General features: G+C 40.5%; 3 protein-coding genes across 5 annotated transcripts in view; all 3 read left to right on the top strand.

The window, feature by feature from the left end:
* The window catches only part of LOC309693437 (neuropilin and tolloid-like protein 1), a 48,566-nt gene extending 30,990 nt beyond the window's left edge, over positions 1–17,576 (top strand). Inside the window, exons 5-10 of one of the 3 annotated variants that reach the window (XM_082512638.1) lie at positions 3,240–3,281; positions 5,149–5,276; positions 6,880–7,108; positions 7,529–7,642; positions 7,727–7,871; positions 17,467–17,576. In XM_082512638.1, the coding sequence (XP_082368764.1) occupies positions 3,240–3,281; positions 5,149–5,276; positions 6,880–7,108; positions 7,529–7,642; positions 7,727–7,871; positions 17,467–17,470 (662 nt within the window). In that variant the 3' untranslated portion in view covers positions 17,471–17,576. Of the gene's footprint in view, positions 1–3,239; positions 3,282–5,148; positions 5,277–6,879; positions 7,109–7,528; positions 7,643–7,726; positions 7,872–14,641; positions 15,758–17,466 lie in introns of those variants that run through there. The other 2 variants (XM_082512636.1, XM_082512637.1) reach the window with 2 other exon arrangements.
* On the top strand, positions 16,213–18,215 carry atpsckmt (fATP synthase c subunit lysine N-methyltransferase). Its single transcript, XM_082512647.1, has 4 exons — positions 16,213–16,783; positions 17,467–17,604; positions 17,698–17,748; positions 17,839–18,215. Exons 1-4 carry the CDS (start codon positions 16,508–16,510, stop codon positions 17,998–18,000), a joined length of 627 nt encoding a protein of 208 aa, XP_082368773.1. The 5' UTR covers positions 16,213–16,507; the 3' UTR covers positions 18,001–18,215.
* Positions 18,216–18,325: 110 nt separating this feature from the next.
* The window catches only part of LOC309693434 (E3 ubiquitin-protein ligase MARCHF6-like), a 24,234-nt gene continuing 18,614 nt past the window's right edge, over positions 18,326–23,945 (top strand). Inside the window, exons 1-7 of the mRNA XM_082512628.1 lie at positions 18,326–18,593; positions 19,655–19,754; positions 20,374–20,447; positions 20,564–20,707; positions 21,263–21,335; positions 22,362–22,542; positions 23,087–23,345. Of these exons, the coding sequence (XP_082368754.1) occupies positions 18,575–18,593; positions 19,655–19,754; positions 20,374–20,447; positions 20,564–20,707; positions 21,263–21,335; positions 22,362–22,542; positions 23,087–23,345 (850 nt within the window). The 5' untranslated portion in view covers positions 18,326–18,574. The remainder of the gene's footprint in view (positions 18,594–19,654; positions 19,755–20,373; positions 20,448–20,563; positions 20,708–21,262; positions 21,336–22,361; positions 22,543–23,086; positions 23,346–23,945) is intronic.

The raw sequence follows: 23,945 nt of genomic DNA, 5'->3' as shown, positions 1-23,945 counted from the left end.
CTCCGGCCCCAGCGTTTGTGCTGCCCTCCGTGGCTCGGGGGCGGCTCCACTCGGCTCGGTTCCCCTGGACGGCACCATCGCCGCGAAAGGGTTAGTGGGGCTCAGCGCCGGCAGCCGCTCTGCCTGCCCTGGTGCCGGCACACGGCGCCTCAGGGCCGGCACTGGGGCCTGTTTGTTCGGCCTCCGTCCGGCATCCCCGGACTCCCCTGCTCCAGCGGCAAGGTGGTCCTCCGCCAGCGTCACCGCTACCTCCAAGCTTGCGGGCCGGTGGCACCGGACCCATCTCGCCGTCTCCGCTGGCAATCCCTCCGTGAACTGCTCCAGCACCACCTTGTCCACCAGCTTCGTCTCGCCCTCCGATGTTCCCGGCTGCAGCCAGCGCACCGCCGCGTCGCGCAGCTGTCGGGCCCAGGCGAATGGTCGGTCCGATGTAGCCAGCCGACAGGCCCGGAACCCCCGGCGATGGTCTTCGGCGGTGAGCCCCAGCCTGTCCACCACCGCCCGGCTCACATCCGGGAAGCTGCTCCTGGACGCCGGAGGCAGACTCAGGGCCGCTGTTTGTGCCTCCCCAGACAGCAGGGGGAGCAGCCGCGGAGCCCACTCCTCCCGCGGCCATTGGCACGCCTCCGCCGTGGCACGGAAGGTCTCCAGAAAAATCTGTGGGTCGTCCCCGTCCCCCATCCGGGGCACCATCACCGACAGTGGCGAGGGCTTCGGCGTGGCAGCGGCCCCGACCAGCCGCTCCAGAACTTGTGTCTGTCGGTCCGTCTGCTCCCGCAGCGCGGCCAGGTGGGCACGCTGGTCGGCCGCCTGATCCCGGCTCATCGCCGCCATCTCCGCCAGCATCTGCGCCAAGAATTGCAGGGGCCGGGCGGGTGGCGCGGCCTGTGGGTCGGACATTTCCCCACCGGCACTGTCCTGGGTTTCGGCACCACTTGTGGAATACACCAGGCACAAACACACGCACACGCAGGTATGTACTGCCAAATTCCACATTTATTTGTTTGTTTACACAGCTGACTCAGTCGCACAGCCTGACAGCTCACGAGCCCACCTGATCTCTCGCCGCTCCTCCCCGTCTCACTATAAACACAGCGGAGGGAGACCATCATTAGTACATAAACACCATCAGCTGTTCTTACCGGCCTCGCAGCGCCGCCCTGTTGAGCCTTCTGCTCCACTCCTCCCCGGCAGCTGCGCCCGGAGCCACGCCTCCGCCACAAGCACTTAGACTAAAACTGACGTAGCTACGTTAATCCTACCGTAAAACAATAAGACAAGGTACGACCTCTCCCATACTCCTAGGATGTGGGGGGTGAACGCCAGAACACCCTGGAATGTTACAGACCTCCTAGGATGAGACATTCTTTCAATATGCCACCAACTATATACTTCTAAACACAAGTGATTACATGCAGTATTCTACCATATGCAAACTTATATCATTAAAAGATTATACTGACTACTAAGTACAATTTTCCATTGACAACCTTGTAGTACCATATCACCCTATTAGAGCACTTCGCTCTCGCTCTGCAGAACTACTTGTTGTTCCTAGAGTGTTTAAAAGTAGAATGGGAGGGAGAGCCTTCAGTTTTCAGGCCCCTCTTCTGTGGAACCAGCTTTCAGTTTGGATTCAGGAGACAGACACTATCTCTACTTTTAAGATTAGGCTTAATACTTTCCTTTTTGCTAAAGCATATAGTTAGGGCTGGACCAGGTGACCCTGAATCCTCCCTTAGTTATGCTGCAATAGACGTAGGCTGCCGGGGGATTCCCATGATGCATTGAGTTTTTCCTTTCCAGTCACCTTTCTCACTCACTATGTGTTAATAGACCTCTCTGCATTGAATCATATCTGTTATTAACCTCTGTCTCTCTTCCACGGCATGTCTTTTATCCTGTCTTCCTTCTCTCACCCCAACCGGTCGCAGCAGATGGCCCCGCCCCTCCCTGAGCCTGGTTCTGCCGGAGGTTTCTTCCTGTTAAAAGGGAGTTTTTCCTTCCCACTGTCGCCAAAGTGCTTGCTCATAGGGGGTCATATGATTGTTGGGTTTTTCTCTGTATCTATGAAGCGCTTGAGGCGACTTTTGTTGTGATTTGGCGCTATATAAATAAAATTGAATTGAATTGAAAAAGCACCAAACTGTTGTATTTTGGACTATCAAGGTGTTTATTCTATAAAGATTTTGTAAGCCTTCATTAACTAGACAAAGTTTATTGTTCAAAAAAATAGAAAGAAATGAAATCAGCTGAATTTGAAGTGGTCAGGTGGGAACATTTCTGTCCTAATCCTGGCTATTGTCAGCCAATGGTATTCCTCCCTCCCTTTGGTTGTCAATTTACTAGGTATGTAGCCACTTTGTGTTGCTATTAATTATTTTTGTCTGTGATCAGTGCAAGATGCATAATTAAACAACATTTCATGGTCCATGGTCACATCATTGCTAATCTCTTCTTAGTTCTACCCTGCTCCTTTTTGTCAGCATGTGCACCCAATGATTCTCCTATTCTCTGGAACTCTGTTAAACAGATACAGCACTCTTGCATTTGGTTTTTTGACGATGATGGTCGAGGGTCTAACGGATAGTCTGGCCAAAAAATCTCCCCTAGATGTTCAGTTGAGACATGGCTAATGATTCACATCATTATCATCTGCATCAATCACACCATACAGTGAACCCTTGTGCCCTATGAATGGGTGTGTTTTCATCCTGTGAGTAATCACTCCAGTAAGGATAGAAATGTTAGATAAAAATTTAGGAGAAAGGTTATCACTGAGAAAAACTTTGCATTCATTAGCAGTGACTCTTACGTCTTTAGGGAACAAGTGGCGAAAAACCATGTGAGTAAAATGGACCCACTGATTAAACAGAGTCACCCAGGCTATTGCCTGTATTGGTTAGTTTGTCACGCGTCTGCATGTTTCGACATTTCTTCCAACTGTACTGCATTTACTGAACACATGCAAATGTATTTAAATATTATACACCAATCATCCACGACAATAAGACCACCTGCAAATGTTGTGTGAGCCTTCTTGTTCTGCAATGACAGCTCTGGCACCTTGACACAAAACATCTGGGGATATTGTCCACAGAACATCTGCCACACAAACATCTTTAAACACCTTATGTGTACACAATTTTAAATGCATGTGTTTATCACATACAGTACGTGGAGTACATCATGTTATAAAGATTTATTTGCCTCTTACAAGACCGATGTTCTGCTTTCAGATCCCGAGTTTAAAGGGCTTGGGGAACTGCCAGCTCTACCATGTGAGTATTAAACTTGTGTGTGATCATGATACAACATAATATTAGACACAAAGCAGAAAGTCAGTGTAGTGCTTGATTAAATTGATATGTGTTAACATCAAAGTAGGAAACGAGTTGTTAAATCAAATTTACATACTGCAGGAAAGATGTCATGTTGCTGGAAAACTGCAGTACATTACATGTGTCATGTTTTAATAACTGAGACGTTTGTACATGGTGACTTTGTTACACATTAGTCTGAGCTCACAGTACATAAATTTGTGAGCTAGAGGTTAGCAAGTATGATTATAATGTTATATGGAGACAAAATCCTAAGTTAGCATTACTGCAGTGTTACTAGTGATTACTGGAAACTGGAATGTGCATACAGTAATGGAGGTTTTAACTGCTAGTTTTAACCTTTCCAACTTAATGTATCAGTTTCCCAATCTGCCATGAGAACCAATGTTGGAGTTTTAAAAAAACTAAAAATGTAATGAGGTGTATTTAAATTTTTGACTTAGGTACAGCTCCACACATACATGTTATTTTCCTCAGAATTGTGTTAATAACAGTACTAGAAAACCCTTCATACTCGATGCTACAAGATGTAAAAATTTAAATAGAGTCTAAAATTTGAATTTGGAAACTTAATTTGTGACATCACAACCAGTTTTGAACCGTTTCTGTCAAAGGGGAAACACATAGTGACATGGTGACACATAGTTAGCCTATGTAAAATAAAAATGTTTGCACATTTATCTATTCAAAGATATCTTGTCTTTAACATTCTGAGATGATGATGAGATAAAGTGCTGTTTAACATTTTCACATTGCCAAGGGCAAGCCCAACTCCACAAAGGATGGGATGCTATGTAAAATGTCAATAAAAACATAAACCTCACAAACCTTTTACGTTATGAAACATATTAGTTCATTTTGAAATTGATGGCAACAGCATATCTGAAAATATACGAGGTCTAGAAAAGTAAGTGGTGGTAAAAAGAAGCCTTTTACAGCTAATTGGGTGAATCGAAATATTCAGAGAATCTGGAAGAATCTCTGTGCACAAGGGGACAAGGCTGGAAATCGTGAAAAAAAAAAAAAAAAAAGAAGCATGAATCTATCATGGAAATCAGTGCCCGGTCTCAGGAACACTTCCAGAAGTCATTGTCAATGAACACAGTTCAGTGTGCCGTCCATGAACACGGGTTAGAGCTATAGGATGCAAAGAAGAAGCCATATGATCCAGAAACACTGCCATTTTCTCTGGGCTTGCAGATCTACTAGAAAGGCATCATCAGTGTTGAAAAGTGTGTTTTCAGGGAAAAAGACACCATTTTACCAAGGCAATACCAAACCTACTGCATCTATTAGAACAGCATAACTTTGCTGGACTGAACTGGCCTGCATATAGTCCAGACTTTACACCAGTTGGAAACATTTTGCACATCATAGAATGAAAATCACAAAAAAGAAGGCACTGCACTGTAGTACAGCTAGAATCCTATATCAGACAAGAATGAGGCAACATTCTGGTCTCCTCAGTTTCCAACGTTAACAGGCTGTTGTTAAAAGAAGAGTGGACGCTACACAACAGTAAACATGGCATGCCCAACTTTTTTGAGACATGTGGCTGGCATTAAAATTCAAAATGATCTTTTTTCTTAAATTGTATTTTCTCAGTTTAAGCATTTGATTTATAGTTTATGAGGCTTGCAGACCACTGGATTCCATTTTATTTTACATTTTACGCAGCATTTGAGGTTGCATAAATCTTCATATGAAGCGTCAAGTACTACAGAAAACTTGTCTCTACAACTGAAACAGGCCTCATTGTTACAACAGCATTGCTTTAACTGTTACGTAAAACTGCTGCTCTCCACAGTTTGTGAGTTTGAGATGAATGGTCCAGAAGGCTACGTAGATTCAACGCAGATAGCTAAGGAAGGCCGGGCGCAGCAGACTGAAGCCGTGGACTGCAGATGGTACATCAGGGCTCCACCGAGAGCCAAGGTCTGCATACTGTGTGCCATTTCTTTCTTTCTTATTTAAACAATCTCTGCTAATCACAGATGGAATTTGACTCTACTACAAACTTCAGATACCTGGAATTGATTGGTTGTCTGCTTGTTGAGACAGTAGGCCGGTGTTCTACCTGTAACATAATGTGCAGTGTTGGTCAAGTTACTTGAAAAAAGTAATCAGTAACGAATTAATGATTACTTCCCCAAAAGAGTAATCCCGTTACTTTACTGATTACTTATTTTCAAAAGTAATTAATTACTTAGTTACTTTTAAAAACACGATTTACAACCTGAATAGGTAATAAAGCAATAGATCTGTCAACCCAATTCTACTTTTTCTGCATAATCCATCATACAAAATGTAATCAAATGGAAAAGTCTCTTTTTTTTAAACTCGTTTTATCAGTTTTAATCTTTTAACTTTATGCATCAAGCAAAAATTAAATTATATGCACCATTCTCTGGCTTGAAGAAATTAGTTTAACATTTAAACCTATTTTCTGCACATTTCAGCACATAAAATAAAATATTTTTGTGTTTACACTCAGTCTTTCAAATAGATGCAAGAAAAACACAGCAGAAAGTAAATAAAATCAAAGACTAGCAGTCCTGTTGCTCTATTTTCACCTGTAAAGCAGGAGTGGGGTAGGCGGAGGTGTGCTCTGGTGCAGGTGTGGCGCAGCAGTCAGTGGAAGAATCCGCGAGTTTCTCTTTGAATTTCCCATTACGTCGTTGCGCACTCGGAGCTTGTTTAGGGTTTTTTTCGGAGTAAAAAGAAGTTTTCTTCCCACGCACAACGGACGCTAATGTTTTTGTCACTTTTTATGGAATCAAACTCAAAGTAAGGTCAGTACTTCCACGCTTTAAACGCTGCATGCTCATACTCTCTCCCGCACTCGATATATGATCCATTGTTGATCTGCAGACAGCTGTTGTCTCACGTCGCACTCGCTTACGTCACTGTCTTGAGACATTCTTGCAAAAAAATCACGGTTTTAGTAACGCAGTAATGCAGCGTTCCTACGGGAAAGTAACGGTAATCTAATTACCGTTTTTGCAATAGTAATCCCTTACTTTACTCGTTACTTGAAAAAAGTAATTAGATTACAGTAACGCATTACGCGTTACTGTAATCTAATTACTTTTAACGCGTTACGCGTTACTGCCCATCTCTGATAATGTGAACATCACATTTTTACAGTATTCTGCTCAGCAATGACTGATGTGAAACTGTTGTAGCAGTTCTCATTTAATGATGTTGAAGTTGGTTGTTTTCAGACAAACACTGTAGAATTTTTTAAAACCATCTTCAAAACGTCCAAAGATGTCAGCCTTACAGAGCTCAATAAATGACTGCAGGTCAACAAAATCTTGCCAGTTAAATAATATTGCTGTTAGTATTTACACATCTACATTTCTTTTGTCACTGTTGGATATTTGAGCCATTTCAACGAGGAATTTTTATGTGATAAATAGAGAAGGTCTTCAAGTCATGAAAAAATGAAAGGAGAAAAACATAAAGATGTCCCAGTGTTATTAAACTCTGGTCCATTCACAGCACTCTTTCTTCTCATCCTTTTGTCTCCTCACAGATCTACATGCGTTTTCTTGAGTATGAGATGCATAACTCCAATGAGTGTAAGCGTAACTTTGTTGGCATCTATGACGGCAGCAGTTCCGTTGAGCACTTAAAGAATAAGTTCTGCTCCACTGTGGCCAACGATGTCATGCTGGTTACCTCTGTGGGGGTGGTGAGACTGTGGGCAGACGAGGGCAGCAGGAAGAGCAGATTCAAAATCCTCTTTACAACCTTCCATGAACGTGAGTAAATCTGTCTGCCTGAGATTTGTTTCTTTTAAAGATCAAGATTTATTGGAAAATGTTAAATAATGAGTAGAATTTAGATAACAAGTGTTCAGGGGATTGCAACAGTTTATGAAGTATATACATCTATACATCATCTGCCAGTGAGCAAGCACTTGGTAACAGTGGGAAGGAAATACTCCTGTTTAACAGGAAGAAACCTCTGGCAGAACGAGGCTCAGGGAGGAGCAGCTAGCAGAACGCTATCTGTGTTGGCTGTTGGCTTCTAGGGAAAGGAGTGGTGCTGTTCCTTAGCAAGCCCATAGCTAATGTTGCCTGTTTAGGCAGAAATGGAGCCAAAAGTGAGTATAGTTAAAGTCTGACTTTGAAGAAGAACATATTGCTACAGCCGTATCTTTCCTGCCTGTCTTGTTTCAGCTCCGTGTGAGAGAGACACTTTCTTTTGCCATAGCAACATGTGCATAAATCACACTCTGGTGTGCAATGGCATCCAGAACTGTGTTTACCCATGGGATGAGAATCACTGCAAAGGTATGTTGAAATTCCAACCACCAGCCACATGCTGTTTTCACAAAACACGCCTGTGATTTCTGTCTGTATCATCCCCTCAACCAGAGACGAGGAAACCGAGCATCCTGGATACGCTAGATAACACTAACCTCACTATCATTGGAGTAACCTGTGGTCTGGTCGTCATCCTGCTCATCATCTCTGTCATCATCCAGGTCAAACAGCCTCGCAAGAAATACATCATCCGCAGGTAAAGTCTCGGTAAATTGTTATTTAGTAGTATTGTCAAAAAGAGAACAAGGGGAATTAAAGACTTTAGTGGTTAAATAAACCAAAACATTCAGAACTATAGAACTTTGTAGACATCAAGGCTCTGTTCATGTACGCGGGTATTTTTTGGTAATATTAGCTTTCTCTGTACTTTTTGACCTCCACATATCCAAAACTTCCTTTCAGAGTGAACATTTCAGAAGTATTTACACGTGAAACAAAGATTTTGTCTTGGTAGATGTGTGATGTGTTTTTATAAGAACAGATTTTTAAATAATAAACAAAACACCTGTGTGCATCAGAATATAGCCCAAAATCGCAAGTGTGCAGTTCCTAATAAATGCTGATGCTGCTTCATGTGTGCTTTGCTGGGACTGAGATATACCTTTAACTATCGATTTGATCAATTTGTAGATCTTGATCTATCTTTACTCAGTAGCCAAAATCGCTTGATTTGAGCAGTGTTTAAAACTGCACATTTACATAGTTGTAAAAGAGTAAAGGGCACGACTTTCAAAATTCTGTTACAGGTCAGACATTTTAACCCTCACATTAATATCAATAACAGGGGCTTTTAATTGTAAACATAAAAATGAAGATTGGAAATGACTGAAAAGTTAAGCCAATACTTTATCTCTGAGGAATTGTCGACTTTTTTGTCAATCACAGTACTTCAGAGGTCGCATCCAAATGTCCAAAAGAAGACTCCCCCACTCTTTTCCATGTGTTGTGACCATCTTGCATCCTTAGTTAATGGTGTAGAATTATGAAGTCGCGCCAGATAGGAAATAAAAACTGCCAGTTATTCATACTTAAACCTTCTGGTTGCTGTTAAAATGTACATGTAACGTGCATATGTATTTGCAAATATTACACTCAATTTACGTGCTAGGTGTAAATTCACAAACCTGTGTTCTGCCAGAAAGTGATTTCTGATGTTTCTATATGTTTTCTACACATAACACCTTTGCCTATATTCTTAAATAAACTGTAGTCAGCTGGATTCCCACAGAGGTTATAAAATGAAGAAATAACCTGCTTTGTCTCTATGACTCTGTGTTATTGTACCTACATTACAGGGCTGTGCAGAGAGGTTTAAAGGGGTGGGTGCTCAAAGTTAAAAAGGGGCACATTGAACCAGGCTGAATAACAACAACACACATTTATCAAAAATCTAATATGGGCAACAAGGCAAAGCAAACGTAGCCGATGCTTTACCTGATGGGTACAATGTTGCTGTTGAGGGGTTGCTGTGGATAGTGCTGGAGGGCAGGGCTGTGTTGATCTGAGACTGTAGACATTAAAAAGTCCATAGGAGAGATGGTAGCTGATTAAACAAGTGTCATGAGATAATAACAAAATGCAAAGATTGGTGACAGCGCTTGGAATCATAAGGCAACAAAAACTGTGAGAAATAATTTAGGCTCTGCCTGTGATTCACTCTTTGCTTCTCTTCTTCCTTCCATCCCATCATTTCATATATCACTCTCCACTTGCTGTCTATCTGAGTACAAGGCACAACTTGCTATTGCAATAAACTATAATCTAATTATCCACACCTAACAACTCTTGCACTTAATCTAAAATAAAATGATGACAGAAAAATGTTATAGCCCTGCCTTTAGTAGCCTCACACAGCTCCTACTGTTTCCTCCTCATGTCCTTGCCAGCCATGTCTGGACAATGTTATATCATGAGTAATGTGTTTTTTAAAAATCCATCTAAATAAAACAAACACATGCACGCACACACAATGACATTTTAGACCTTCTTCAGAATACTGTATATACTATGGGCATCATGGTGCTGATCCAGAATCTTTTTTTTTTTTAATTATTTATTACTAGAGCTACAATAATAAAGCAATGAGGAGGGGGAAGTAATAAATATGAAATAATAGTAATGGATTGCATTTATATAGCGCTTTTCAAGACACCCAAAGCGCTTTACAATGCCACTATTCATTCACTCTCACATTCACACACTGGTGGAGGCAGCTACAGTTGTAGCCACAGCTGCCCTGGGGCAGACTGACAGAAGCGAGGCTGCCATATCACGCCATCGGCCCCTCTGGTATGGAACGCCAGGACTGCCATAATGAATTAATTAAATACACCATTAAATAATTAATTAAATGTGTCAATAATTAATTAAAATTGGAATTAATTAATTAAATAAATAGTTATGACACATGTAATTAATTAATTATTGACACATTTAATTAATTAATTATTGACACATTTAATTAATTATTTATGTATTTCACATTTTAATTAATTATTGACACATTTAATTAATTATTGACACATTTAATTAATTATTTAATGATATATTTATTTATTTCATTTTGGCAGTCCTGGCGCCTGGCTCTCATCATGAAATAATTTTATCTGTCAGCCTCACCCATCAAACTCAGGGGGCGGGGTTAACACTGATCGAGTCAAAACCATTGCTTTGGCCTGGTGGCCATTGTCTGTGGAAGCTAACAGAACTGAGCTTTGAAAAACCCTGTTTGTGTGTCACCAAATACCGTTTTAATATTTTTTTAGCCGAGAATGTAGTGGTTTAATCTTCATGTGTCTGGTCGGTTTGTCAAGATACAGCCTCTTTACAAAAGTGTTTCGATGATTTCGGAGATGTCTGCCCAGTCTCACGGCAAAGCGTGGGATAGACCCACTCGCCTCGCAAGCAATCCCACCAACAAAGCGCAGGCCCCGGTACACAGCTGTAGTAACCCCCGCTGACTTCTTTTACTGAGGTTATATTTATCTGTGTTTTATTTCCTGATGTTCTTATGTGTCCTACGTGTTTCAGTCGCCAATTCTGAATTATAACTAACATTAAAAACATGTTTAAGGAGGAGAGAGAGCAAATAAATCTGTTTAACATCTGATCTTTGGGTTTTTGTTCAGTAATCAGCGTGACCTCTGTATAAACACATAGAAGAGATAACGTTGGTGTTTCCGTCATGTAGTAACTGCTGGCTTTAACTGTACAAAGGTTGTTCGACACTATGAAACACATACAGACTTCATGATGTTCGGCTAATATTTTTATTGTGAATATTAATCATGCTGACCTCGCTCTGTACACCACGCAGCGAGGTCAGCATATCCACGATATCCACGATATCCTCAGCTCCATGAGTTAACACAAAGTTTCCCAGCTGACTATCTAACTTCCAACTATTCCAAAGACGTGAAAATATACAGCATAAAGAAAAGTGTAAGAGACTCAGCAGCAGATTAGAATAACAGTTATACATTTAATAAATCACCAAATGAATCCAAGAAACGAGCAAACCTGTTCTGACAATATGAGTTTGTATTCCCTCAGCTGCAGACTCGCTGCTGTTTAAATGTTTGAAAAGGAAGATTAGATATAAAAAATGTCAAACATAGACTCAGTCTGCCTTCACATTTGATATGAGGCCAGCACGTATAGTGGCCTCAGCAGGCTATTACTGAAATACACGTGCTATATCATAAACTATGATATAAACAGGGAGGTCCTATTAACATATTTAGTTTTAAAGGACACCTTCCTGCCTTTAGTCTCCTTCATGAGCAGTATTAGTTTTCTTCTAACATCCAGAAGTCTGCAAGATGTGTTTCATAGTTTGTAACAAGCCTTTGACAGGTAAACATAACATGACCGAAAAAGCAAAAAAAAAAAAAAAAAAAAAAAAAGAGAGAGAGAGTGTTGACATAAGAAGAGAAAATGCTCTCAATTATGGAGACAGGCAAATGGTTCATTTATGTTTGATGTGTGTTTATTCTAGGGCTGCTCAATTAATCGAATTTTAATCATGATTACGATCTGGGCTTTCAATGATCATTAAAAATGACTGAGCCGATTATTAGCCCCTCCCTCATGCTTTACTCTCGCGCTGCTCCGTGTGGCAAATCAAGCGCACTGCTCTGCATTTCGAACACGCGTCACAACAATTAAGAGGACCCGAGGGAAGCTCGGAAAGCTAAGCAGAAGTTATTTGGAGAGGAGTGGACTGCCGTTGGTTGAAAAGAGAGGTAAAAAAAAAAAAAAACTTCAGTGGTGTGGAAACATTATGGGTTCGCGGAGTCAGACATGGATCAAGTAGACACAGTGTGTAAACTTTGCTATGGTGTCGTAGCTGCACCACAGAGCAACACTGCAAAGTTTACATTTTTCATTTATTTCTTTTATTGCAAACATTTGCACTGTTATCAGTATTTGCACACTATTTTATATTATTTTTTAAAGTCATTATTCAATACATTGTTATTGTTAACCCTTTAAAGCCGGTCAGAGCAGCATGCTCGTTTTGTATAACTATTTTTAAATCCCTGTAGAACCTGAACCGCTAAGCTAGCACAATAAATTTTTTTCCATATGAAACCAGAGGAGTTGTACTTACATCTTATGCCATCAGCTTGTCCTAGGTCACGGTTTCCTTCCACATATAGCTTTGCAAAAATTGCATAAAAAGCGCTTGCAGGAACAAAAACATAATATTCCAGAAACACGCTTTGCCGATCTGATCAGCTGTTCTTAACACTTCCCACATTGAAAAAGACGTCAACACGAACTATCGCAAGTGACGTCATTTTCGCGGAAAAATGTAGTTTTTTACTTGTAGGCCTTAGAACTCGAATTGCACTGCTGGAAATAGTTTATTTTGATGCACATGCACATTCTTTGCAAATTTGCATCATAGGATTGTTTTTTTGTTTTTCCTGCAGTGTATATAAAAATTGCTGTATCTCCAAAAATAAAACTATGAAGACACTCAAAATAAATTTCCTTATTTTTTGCAACTTTTTTGTATTTAAAGTTTTGAGGGATAAGCCTCTTAAATTTCTCCAAGTAGAAATATATGTAAAAAAAACAAAAACGATTTTCAATTTTTTTGTAGTTTATTGCACTTTTTTGCAATTAATGTAGTTACTATGGACTTAATACATACACATTTTTAAAATATGGGCTATAACAGTTGTATTGATGTATAGCAACTTGAAATGCTCCCACAAATGGCACTACAGCATGTAAAAAAAAATATTATAAGCTCTGGCGGACTTGGTTCTATGGTAGATCTTAAAGGGTTAAATAAATATCGTCAAATAATCGTGATCTCAATTTCAGTGAAAATAATCGTGATTATCATTTTTGCCATAATCGAGCAGCCCTAGTTTATTCCTCCCTAAATATCGTCAGTGAAGTTTGCCATGCACGTCAGATTTTCCTGCGCATTTTTATACCTCTGCCAACAGAGAGAGAGAAAAAATCACATTCTAACAGACAGCTGGTGCTTAGAATACAGCGTGTGTTTTTAATATATTATAATTATAATAATGCATAATTATGTGGACATGCATATTAGGTCGTTTTTTAGTGAAATATAATCCCTCCAGAAAGGGAGGAAAAGCCCTGTAACTTGCTTTAAAACTAAATATGTTCCCTAAAACGGTGGACAGAGCTACAGACCCATGACAGCCTGACACAGGTAGCCAGCAGCTATGACCAGCACTACTTGTGCAGTTAATAAAAGGACAGGTAATGTTTGTCGCGTTGTTGCACACACAGCACGCTCGTTTGTTTCAGTTCGTCAGTTGCAACAAGACAGCTTACCAACGTGTACGTAATAAGCTAATACTCCTGGGTGCTATACACTACAGTGTACGCTGTACACCTACTTACTGGTTTTGTCGCATCAGTCTGTGTCTCTGAGTTAATTTGTGTTTCTCCTACAGCTCCGGACCGCTAAAAATGCGCGTGCTCTTTGTGAGCTCGTTCCCGGCTCGTAACCAGCGCGTTCTGCCGTCAAGGGCGATCACTGGTTAAATGTGATCATGTGACTGATGCAAGCCAGATCCTTTTATTTAGCAAAACTGTGATTGATAGTTAAATATTATTAAATATTATTGTTGAGGGGCACAGACAGGACTCCGCACGCACACACGTTAATATATGTATATATATATATATATATATATATATATATATATATATATATATATATAGCCTCAACAAAAGGGCACCTTGGGCACCCATCAGGAAAGGGGCGGGTGCTCAAGCCCCTCTAGCCCCCCCCCATCTGCACGTGCCTGCTACATTATAAACAATTCAGTCCTTTATGGAAACTTAATATCTTTTAATAGAACTCTAATGTTACATTTGTTGCAATTTCTGCTGCAATCTTGGCCATATCTCTGTTGAAAAAGTAATTTTTATTGTCAGTGACAATTTTACCTGGATAAATAACAGATTGCAGCACCTACCTTGTAACAGCAATTGTAACAGCAGTTTGCGGCTCAAAGTGACTTGATTTCATTCATAAGAGATACGTTTGACAGATTATAGGCAATACGTTTCATTAAGTTCTAATAAACATATATAGATATGCTACGATCATTACAGTATCATGATATTGATGATGTCCGTGAAAGGATTTGTCTGGTTTTCAATTTTTTTGCTTTTTGACTGCAGTTTAGAAATGTGCATATGTATAAATGCTTGAATTTCAGACCTTTAGTTTCAAATTGCACATGAGCAGCCAGGCATGTTGAAAAACCACATGCTGGCATTTTGTTCTTTCTACTTTTATCTTACAATTTATTCACATTAATGGGAATTTATACACATTTATCATTGTCTGTGTAGCTACATTCAAAGTTTCTGTTGCACATTCCTAAACGTTTATTGTATCTGTACTCTGGAACTGTAGGTCTGGATGTCTGTGCATGTACTCTCTTTACCTCTTTGGATCCACAGAGATGATTTTGATCCTGCCCTCCTCGACCCCGGTTTTGAGCCTCCTCACTATGAACTCTGTACTCTGCGCCGTGCCCCCTCTGGTGAACTGACCGATCCTGCCCTGGCCGAGGACTTTGACAAGTTCCACAAGCTGAGACGCTCCGAAAGCAAATGCATCCGTGACCACCACTGTGGCTCTCACCAGGGCAGTGTCCACGGTAGCCGCAGCAACTTAAGCGTGAGGGACGCCACCATTGTACCTGATGGGGGTGCTCTTGTGCCCCAGTTGCAGCCAGTGATGGTGAACCAGCAGTCGCCCCGACTCTCTCACCACAACACGCCGACGAGTCGACGGAACATTGTGGTGATGAAGCACAGCTACTCACAGGACGCTGCAGGAGGGTACAGGGCAGAGGAGGAGGAGGATTTAATGATGGATGATGGTCCCACCACCAGTCAGCACCACATGTACCATCATCCAATCCACCATGGCCCATCAGGGCTTGACCACACGGTCCATCGTACACTGTCTAATGACTTCTAATTAAAAGAACAACAAAAGGTCCCAAATGAAATTGCAGTAAAAATTAATATTGCAAATAGAGGTGGCCAATTTTTTTTTTTTAAAGGTTTTTACCTAATATGGTCAGTAGAGTTCCTTTTTCTCAGACATTCCAAGTAATTTCCAAGAATGCAATCCAAAAGTCTTTTTAATAGTAATTCCCAAAAACCAAAGAGTTTAGGAGCTATCTTGAATGGTACACTGCTATGTCAATGTAATTCATGAGAGATGGTTCCAAGGATGAGTAGGCCTATTTTGCTGGATCACAGTTCCATTTTTTCCTTTTTAGGTTCCTTGTTTGTTTAATGTTTTCACTCTAGGCTAGAATATGTCACATAGATCAAATCATATTTAAAATAATATAATTCATTAATTGTTTTGATGTTTGAAGTGTTTCCTATATGGATGAACATGCCTACAACACCAAAGCAAGAAAAATGCAATTATAAGTGTTATTTATCATCCGATTTACATGTATGTCAGGTCATATTGTGGCTGATTTATTTCATGTTTATTTACTGAATTAAATATTTACCCTCTGCTTGAATTTGACCATGGCACAGCATATTAATCTGTGTGTGTGTGTGTGTGTGTGTGTGTGTGTGTGTGTGTGTGTGTGTGTGTGTGTGTGTGTGTGTGTGTGTGTGTAAAAGTCAGTTCATCACAAATGAAAAACATTCAAATGAATTTGAATTTAAATATACATTTGAAAAAAATGTCAGAGTTTAGCCACCAGAACATTATTCACAGAATTCTGGCATTTCACACAAAGTTTATCAGTGATTTTCATAAAATATCTCACATAATATATTCAATGTTCAAGGTTCTATATTTGTCACATGCATAGTTATACAAGTATAACCACAGTGAAATGTAACCATTCATTATCTAGTTACTTTTAAGTTTGCAATTGGAAATTGGTGTTTATTATTATTTGTTATTTTTTATATATATATTTTATTTATTTATTTTTAACCACGCTCGAAACATAATGAAAGCTAGCTTGAATGGGAACGAAAGCGGGGAGGAACGGTTTGTAGTTCCTCTTTGTTATCCACTCGGGCCGATTATAGCCTTGCACAGGTCGTGTATTACAATGCTTACATGTTACAATAACATATAAATAGCAGGACTTTGAACTATGATAATCTCTTTTTTCGTAACTAAGGACAACATAGACTTGCAATTTGTTCGAACAATATTTAATTTCATTTATGAAAACTTGAGGTCGAATAAGTAAGAGCTTGCTAGCTGAAACACAGTCCCCGCTGTCATTCATGGAGTAGAGTGAACGATTGCAGACGTTGCGTTAAACTAGCGTCATGTCACAAGAGGAGCTCCTGCTGGACTCGGGACAGCCTAATGAGGATAACAGGGACAGAAAGGGCAGGAGCCGCATTGGGCTCGTCGTAACAGGTTTAGTGGGAGGGTCGCTGGTTGCTCTGTACGCAGTGGCTGCTCCGTTTGTAGCCCCTGCCCTGAGGAAAGTCTGCCTCCCGTTTGTCCCGGCCACCACGACTCAGGTGGAAAACGTCCTCAAGGCGTTAAGGACAAGGTCGGGAACCCTGGTGGACATAGGCAGCGGAGATGGAAGGATAGTAAGTACTGTTCTGCCCTCTGAGCCCCCTCAAGAACTATAAAATTATAGTTGCAAGAAAAATAAAAAGGTATTGAAAGCCTTTAGAGAAACCATGATTTTATGCAAGGCGCAGTTATAGATTAACAAAATATAATCAAACTTTAAAAAAAAAGCAAAAAAAAGCTCGTAAATCATGTCTGATCAATCATGTCTTAGTGATCGCTAAGGCTTTATCATCTACAAGCTCCAGCAGGTGTGTCCCGTAGCTGTTCAGGAGAACAGGGGACCAGTTCCGCCCTACAGACTGTTTAGTTTATGAGTATCTGGGATGTCATGTGGCTGAACAACTGTTATGTTGTTGGTTTACTTTTGTGCTTTGGATCGTGTCTTACACCTTTTGCCATCCTGTCCTAAGCTTCAGGTCAGGTCATAACTGTTGTCCTGATATCGTCTGTTCTTTATACAGTTTTGAAATAGTCCTGGTCTTATGACAGCTGGGCTAGGCTTAAAAAAATCCAGGGCTAGTGCAGTGTTAGGCTTGAAGGTTACCACGCATGAAGGCCAGAGGGTTAAAAAAAATTGAAACTGTTTTTGCAAACAGCCTTAAAGGGTGAAAATTTAATTTCAGTAGCAACCAATCTAACATGATTTACAAACGTGTGTGTGTGTGTGTGCTATACTGTTTCCCCTTGCTTCTTGCAGGTGATTGCAGCAGCCAAACATGGTTTTCGTGCGTCAGGGTTTGAGCTGAACCCCTGGTTGGTGTGGTACTCTCGCTACAGGGCCTGGAGGGAGGGAGTCTACCGCTCCACCTCATTTCACATCTCAGACTTGTGGAAGGTCAGTGGTTTCTGAAAACAAACCTTTGTTTTACAGACATCTGCTGTAATGAAGTTAGTCATTTAGCATGTTACTTCCTTTTTCCTTTCTTAGGTCAGCTTTGCTCAATACTCCAATGTTGTCATTTTTGGAGTCCCTCAGATGGTGAGTACCTCTGTGTCTCACCAAAATGCAGAAACTTGTGGAGTTCAAATCATCATGCTAATTATGTTTGTTTGCTGCTTTTATCTTCAGATGGAGAAGCTTGAGCTGAAATTGGCAAGCGAGCTGCCTAGCACAGCCAAGGTGGTGACCTGTCGCTTCCCCTTCCCTACGTGGATTCCTGAAAGTACCGCGGGGGAGGGCATAGACACTGTATGGGTGTATGATGCAAAGACATTTAAATCACACCTGTAACATAAGAAAATCAAGTCTAGAACACCATTCTACTCTCAGATTATTTTAAAAACTTTTGTAAAAATTTTGATAAAACTAACTGTAACTGGAAATAGTTGCATATATCTCTTAACATTTAAAACCACAAAAACAGGAAAAAAGGAAAGGTCAGTGCTGTACATTTGAAATGTGTGACCATGTGAAATGACCATGACAATAAAAATGATGATTGAGTATTACTGTTTATTGTTGTATAACGTTGCCCATAAGTTTCAGTGCAAGTTGCGGGGATTATACCAGAGTCCTAGGAGGAAGCTGCACAACTGGGAAACTGGCTTGTTGCGCGGAGCTGCCATCTAGTGGTGAAACTATCACATTAACACTTGTTGTTTTGTGTACCGCTAGCTGATGAGCCATGAAGTAAAACAAGCTGAATTTAATTTGAAACGCATGATGACGTCAAACTTAACAGGGCACTGAAATAAAAAGTCTTTCTAGAAATGTTTACATCTAGATAGCCGGCAGTCATCGCTGCTGCACGGACTGCTTAAATCCAGACTGCTGTGGAGCAGGGCTGCTTTAGCAGCCAGCCAAGATGGACACCGCTGAGGAAGGTAGCTAATGCCCAAACTTGATTACCTTAGCGCTAAATGGTAAAGTCATTCATGCTGACTTTGCATGTGACCTAACCGGCCCTCAACTGTTGTTGGTAGCAACGACCACGACTCCGTTGTCTTAAACTTCAGCAAAGGTTCTCCAGAAGTAGAGAAACCGCTAGCCAATTAGCGTTAGCCAGCCAGTTAGCTGGCATTAGCTTACACCCTATAAGCTGTCATGTCTATGTGGAACCAGAAATCCTAGAACGCATTACATGGGCACCAGATAGTGGTTACAACGTAGAAATTGTAGAGGGAGTCCAATTCACAGTGAAGCCACACGCAAAATTATCTAATTATGAGTTAACCTTTAATAAGTTGAGCCATTGAAACCGTTATGGGAGCGTACCGAACAGTATGACATGATAAGCTAGCGGTACGTTGGTAAGGTCGGCAGGTTAGCGCATTTAGGCTACCATTTGACAAGGCTCATTCACAACTTTGCGAGTTCAACTAAAGAGAAATTGTTATTATGACGAATGCTCTCGACATACTCCAAAAGCCTGCATTTTATAGTATATTTGGACTTCCAGAAAACAAGCCCATTATATTTTCCCTGAGCGAGAATGAAATTGTTTTTAGCCACTAGCATATATCTGAAGGATATACCATAAATATATATAGCTAAGGGTGATATCCTAACTCGTGTCATGCTCCTACTTCTTGGGCTAATTATAGTCATTTTATTTTTGTCATGCAGTGACACTGATAATCCAAGGATTTACAGTTTGCCCTAGTCTGACCTATACTGTTACAGTCACTTTAAATACGAATCCAATGCACAGACTCAGTCCTGACACATGTACACTGTTAGCGTTTTGTAGAAAGGTATTAGTAGTTTTGTATTACGGCTCACATGTGTTTATTAGTGTGGCTCAGTATATGTTTGGTGGGGTGTTTTGTTTTGTTTTTTTTTTTTGTTTTTTTTTTTTTTGCTTGTTTAAAAAAAAAAAAAAAAAAAGCACTGCCAGACTGTCTTTAGCTATGCAGATTCTTATCACTGTGTGCCTTTTGTACAGCCGATATCTGCCGGGTATGTCGGTCAGAGGGGACCCAGGACAAGCCCCTTTACCACCCTTGTGTTTGCACCGGCAGCATCAAGTTCATCCATCAGGAATGGTATGCGAGTGAGCAAGATGTTCATGTAAAAACTTTATGGTTTTCTCTTTTCGCTTGCTTTTCATGGCTTGCAGGTTTTGGTTTTTGGTCACATGGAAGTGCACGTGGTTGTGCAGTCCACAGAAATTACTAGATGTGAATTTCCAATTACATTTGCAAACAGTTGGATTTATCCTGCAGACCTTGTCTTTTTTGGAGGGGGGCAGTCTCACTGTGATGCTGTAAGATCTGCCTTTCATGTGGATGTTGCTTTGGTCATCTATTTAAAAATAAATAAATAAATCTAGAGCTGCCTCTTTCAAAAGGGGTAATTTGCCCTGCCATACTGCAACCGTTTTTCAAGAATGCTTTAAAAGTATGGGGGAAAAAAAAGGTTTCAGTGTGTTGACTCGGTCTCAGAATTCCCCAGATCGCAATCTTACCAAGGTTAATTAATGTAGGATTTGCTGGAAAAACAAATGTGATCCACAGAGGACCCACCTTGCTTAAGGACTTAAGGATGTGTGCTAACATCTTGTTCCTTGATACCCCTGGACATGTTCAGAGACTACTGAGGAAGATTCTTGTGCAATTCTCTGTGAGACATGGGTAAATTCACTGTTTCATTTTGTTTTCACAGCTTACTGCAGTGGCTGAAACACAGTAGAAAAGAATACTGTGAATTATGCAAACACAGGTTTGCATTTACACCAAGTAAGTTGTTTTTATCAAATCATTCAATGTCTTAAGACTGCATTCATTTGTTGTTAGTGCCTTCAAATGCCCAGTTATTATCTGACAATTTATTTCTGTATTGCTCTTCTCATCAGTCTATTCTCCAGACATGCCATCTCGCCTGCCTGTGCAGGACATCTTTGCAGGGCTGGTCACCAGTATTGGAACAGCCATCAGATACTGGTTCCACTACACACTGGTGGCCTTTGCCTGGCTAGGTGTGGTACCGCTCACAGCATGTAAGCCACATCTTGGAATTGCAACTAACGATTACTTTCATTATTTGTCAGTATATTTAAATAATAATTTTACTCTAAACATAAGAGGATTTAAAAAATTTATTAAGCTTTCCATTACCTGAACATGTCCTAACACACTTCCCAGTGTTTGCATATGAAACCACAGTATCAAATGTGAAACAAAGATTTGGGGAAATTTTATGTTTTAAGTGGAGGTAAAACATTTGAATTGGTTAATTGACTAAACGTACAACCAGTAAAAAAAAAAAAAAAAAAAGATGCTTGAAAACAAATAGTTCTGTGGACCCAAAGGGGCTAATGTTTGACTAGCATAAATAAATCACATGTGCTCTAATTAGATGTTTCAGTTCAGCACAGCGTGAAATGTAACACCATAAATGTACAAATTTGAAGCAGTTTGGTTTTAGTTATAAACTAGTTGAGAAGTGATCGCCATGTTGGGGGTTTTGTGTGTGGGGCTTTTTTTTTTTTTGTTTTTTAATTTATTTATTTTTTTCCCCGTCAATTTTGCTTTCATTCTGTGTTTCCCAACAGGTCGTATCTACAAGTGTTTATTTACCGGCTCTGTGAGCTCTCTCCTTACCCTGCCATTAGATATGCTTTCAACGTAAGTGTCTGCTTTTGGTTTTGTGCCTCCTCTCTCACAAAGTCAAGCTGCGTTTGTTCTGTCGTGTACTTTGCTTTCTTTATGGCTTGCACAGTGTTGCTGTTTAAATCAGTGCGTCCCAACGCTTTTTATTTATTTTGTGTTCTTCTCATGTTCCTCACAGCCCTATCAGAAGAATGCATGGCATGTTTCACATTTCGTCATTTGGATTAGTTTGACCTGAATGTTGTTCATAAAACGTACCCTTTTCTTTTATTTCTCCTCTGTCTCTCAATCAAGCTGAACTACTGTCACTAGCAACTCTGAATAACCCAGAGATCATGGGAAACTATAAATTTCTGTTCCAGAAAGACTGTTACTTCTGAGTTTATCTCAGACTCCTTCCCTCCCACTGCACCAGAACCAGCTGATTTACACTTTATTTCTTTTCCTCATTCATAAAGTCGCTCTTTAAATGCAGGCTGCTGACAGTCTGTTAAAATTCAAAGATTCAGTCGTTAAATGATGTCAACAACATTTTTAAGGTGCAGATTCTGAACCCCAATATATTTTCCACTAAATCCCCTAAATCAGTCTCAGTTGGTCCAAGCGCCATCACAAGCCAAAATAGGATTTTGGCACAAGCCAAAATAGGATTTTGGTTTGTGATGACCTCTTCGTGGGCGCTGACATTTTCTCTGCTTTGTAGCGTGCATGCTAATTAGCTCTGCTGTGTGGTGCAGTGCTGCTCTTTTCCTCTCTGTTCACAGTGCTGCATCTTTGCTTGTTTTCAAACTTATGTGTAATTTTCATCCTCCAAATGTGTCCATCTACATGTCCATGAACAGACAGCAAATGTGGAACTGGTTTTGTCCAATGCAAACATTCTGCTCTGCAGTCCTCCAAAATCCCAACAACACAATATCTCGTCAGTGACTGTCAAATGTTTCTTTGTAATGGTTGCAAAATCTCATTAGTGGCAGAAATAGTGTTACTTAAATAATCTGAATGTTTTTTGAAAATTGATGCCATGTCTCCTTCTCACAGGCAAAACCTGCTTGCTGACTGCCTCCAAGGCTGTTTTGTGGTCACATGCACACTATGTGCCTTCATCAGCCTGGTGTGGCTCAGAGAGCAGATTGTGCATGGAGGCGCTCCTCAGTGGTTAGAGCAAAATCAACCCCCACTGGTTCCTAATCAGCCCAACGGCCCTGCACCAGCTAATCAGGTGAGTTTTGTTTGTTTTTGTTTTAATTTATTTTTTCATCCTCTTTAAATCGGAGCAAGAGTGGGGCTGATAAAGACTTCCTAAATTCTGTTAGCTTCCTGCTACAGTTTACCATTACTCTGACATGGTTGGCATAGCAACAGACTCATATCTGTAAAAGTTTGCTAGTTAACGCTCAAAACAGTTTCTAGTTAAAATCATACATTTTATAATCTCTGACAGCAGCAGACAGATTTGGCCAGAGGTGTTGTGTTTTCGGGTTGTACATGTGTCTCATTCTAACACAGTAGCCCGTTAATGATGTTCAAAGCTCCCTGTGAATATTTAATGTGATAACGATGGAGTGATGAATTACATTTTGCATCCCAAACATTAGTGGTCACATCTGGACAATGTGGATATAAACTCCATAGTGACCCCAAGACAGGAGTTTGATTAAAATACTTTGTTTTTCAAATACTGAGCTTACATAAGCACAAAATTACTTTATTAACTTTTAGCAGGTTTTATTAATGAACTGTCATGTCTTTCATTATATTCACAGGGTGTGGGCGGTAACGCTGCAGCCAATGCTCAGGATCCTGCAGATGCTGAAGCTGCCCAGAATCCTGCAGAGCTTGGTCCAGATGGGCTGGCGCCTGCTAACGTGCATGTAGCTGGCAACCATGATGAGGCAGAACTGGATGAGGACGATGATGATGATGATGATGATGATGATGATGAAGGGGAGGATGATAACGAGGAAGAAGAGGATGATGAAGGGAGGGATGAAGATGCTGCCGATGCCAATGATGGAGGACAAGGTAGGCGAGCATTTTTCGGAACGTTATCTTTAATGTGTTTGTTTTAAACACTTGCTGTTCTGCTGTGGCACCGTTACTATTTCTTGACAGATGAGTGGTTCTGGACGTTTGTGGCTTTGAATCAGTAATGTTTGAAAAGCCTTCAGCACGACGTGTACTAAGTCTTACAAAGTCTTTGGAAGGCCTTTGGGTTTGGGTTATTTTTTTTGTTTTATTGTTGTTGTTTTTTGTAAGCTCTTATCTAAATAAATGGAGAGAGCCTCAGTATTGATTTTTGTGGTCACAGGGACATAAAAGCCGCAGGCTAGATCTAATAAAACCAGCTTTAGATATTTGTCTTTGCCCTAAAGCTTCAAAATGGGTTTCTGTTTTGTTTTTTCTTTGCAGGTTATACTTCTGATACAGATCCTCACAGCTTCAGTAACCACTAAATCGAGGGTGTCAGCAAATTCAGCCTCTCTGCACTGAATAAATGCAAAGCTAATTTGCATTAGAGTTACAGTAAACTAGGAAAGTTTTAAAAAATGTATTTGTTTACATGTTAACTACAATGGGGACTTGATGTGCCAACCTCTACTGCACATGTGTGTCAGAGAAACA

The sequence above is a fragment of the Aulonocara stuartgranti genome, assembly GCF_965226115.1.
Source record: "Aulonocara stuartgranti genome assembly, chromosome: 18".
Lineage (NCBI taxonomy): Eukaryota > Metazoa > Chordata > Actinopteri > Cichliformes > Cichlidae > Aulonocara > Aulonocara stuartgranti.
This window is presented reverse-complemented; position numbering and strand designations above follow the sequence as displayed.